General features: G+C 31.4%; 1 protein-coding gene across 1 annotated transcript; it reads left to right on the top strand.

Annotated features, from left to right (window-relative positions):
- The first annotated feature begins 361 nt into the window (after positions 1–361).
- LOC107010624 lies at positions 362–927 on the top strand. The gene has a single exon (XM_015209901.2). The coding sequence runs from the start codon at positions 424–426 to the stop codon at positions 745–747; it is 324 nt and encodes a 107-aa protein (XP_015065387.1). The 5' UTR covers positions 362–423; the 3' UTR covers positions 748–927.
- Positions 928–1,233: the final 306 nt, after the last annotated feature.

Raw genomic sequence — 1,233 nt, 5'->3', positions numbered from 1 at the left:
ATTAAATCTATGAGTAATTAAAATAATTCAAGATTTATATCTAGAAGGATGCGTAATAGATGAAGTTAATTTTTTTTCTAACTAAATATTTTAAATTCTAATTAAATATAAAAAAAAATTAAAAAAAAATAAATTTATTAAATATCAAATTTTTATATATATATCGAACCCAAGCAAAAATAAAATAACGGTCCAAAATTGTATTAGTAATTCAATTTCTTCCACTCTGGTTCTCCTACTTATTCCGCAAGGCATATCCGTGCACCCCACGCGCACTCGGAACTGTAGAAAGTTATTCCCACTTCCATTAAAATTTCACTTTCCTAAAATACCCCTACCCACTTCTTAAATACAAACAATACAGTTTTCTCCCATTCACCCACAAAAAGGCACAAACTCTGTTTTTCATTCCAACAGAGAAAAATGAAAATGAAAGCTGTTGGCTATTCCTTCTCCTTCAACAGACTAAGTAAGAAGCCAGTCGCCGGAACTGTTGCTTCTGAAGTAGCCGGAGATCATCACGATGTCTTAACTCAGCCGACACCGCCGCCGCCGCATCGGCAGTCGTCGTTACGGTGGCGATTCAAAAATCTGTCTTCTGGATTGAGATGGAAGAGTAAAAGGCTTTACAAATTGCGATACTGGTTCGTTGATTGCTTCCTCTTCAAAATCGTTTCTGTATTTGAAGCCATTTTTCTCGTCTCTGCTTTGGCTTTCTTCTACCTCTGCTTCGGATGCCATATCTAGATTCTTCCATAATTCAAAAATCAGCCTACATAACAGTGGAATTCTGAAGAAAAATTGATAATTAGATTAATTTTGTTGAGGCTTTTGTAATGATTAGAAAGTTTAGTAGACTAACTTAGAGATTCTTTTGTAATGTAATCTTAATCTTAATTAATTAAGTATTATTATTCTTTACTTTAATTAGTCCTAAATTTTTTCGCCTTCTTCTTTGTTCTTCCCGTCTCTTTCGGTCACGATACAATGCTATAAAAGATACTCGAAGCCACGATTATAGATATTTAATCAAATTTTTACAATTTATTTAATATAATATGTATTAAAAAAATTTCTAAAAATGAACAATATCGAGACAAGTCCAAATGAAATCACAAATCAGGACAAATATTTGGAATTAATGGAATTTGTTTTTTCCAATAAGATGGATGTGTAGATATTTCAGGTAAGATATTAAAAATAAAGTAATACGAATATTTATGCTAAATAAAA

Source organism: Solanum pennellii, chromosome 2 (genome assembly GCF_001406875.1).
Source record: "Solanum pennellii chromosome 2, SPENNV200".
NCBI lineage: Eukaryota > Viridiplantae > Streptophyta > Magnoliopsida > Solanales > Solanaceae > Solanum > Solanum pennellii.
This window is presented reverse-complemented; position numbering and strand designations above follow the sequence as displayed.

What these genes read in the sequence shown, in the direction of transcription:
- LOC107010624 (XM_015209901.2), top strand. Translation starts at nt 424, where the DNA reads ATGAAAATGAAAGCTGTTGGCTATTCCTTCTCCTTCAACAGACTAAGT.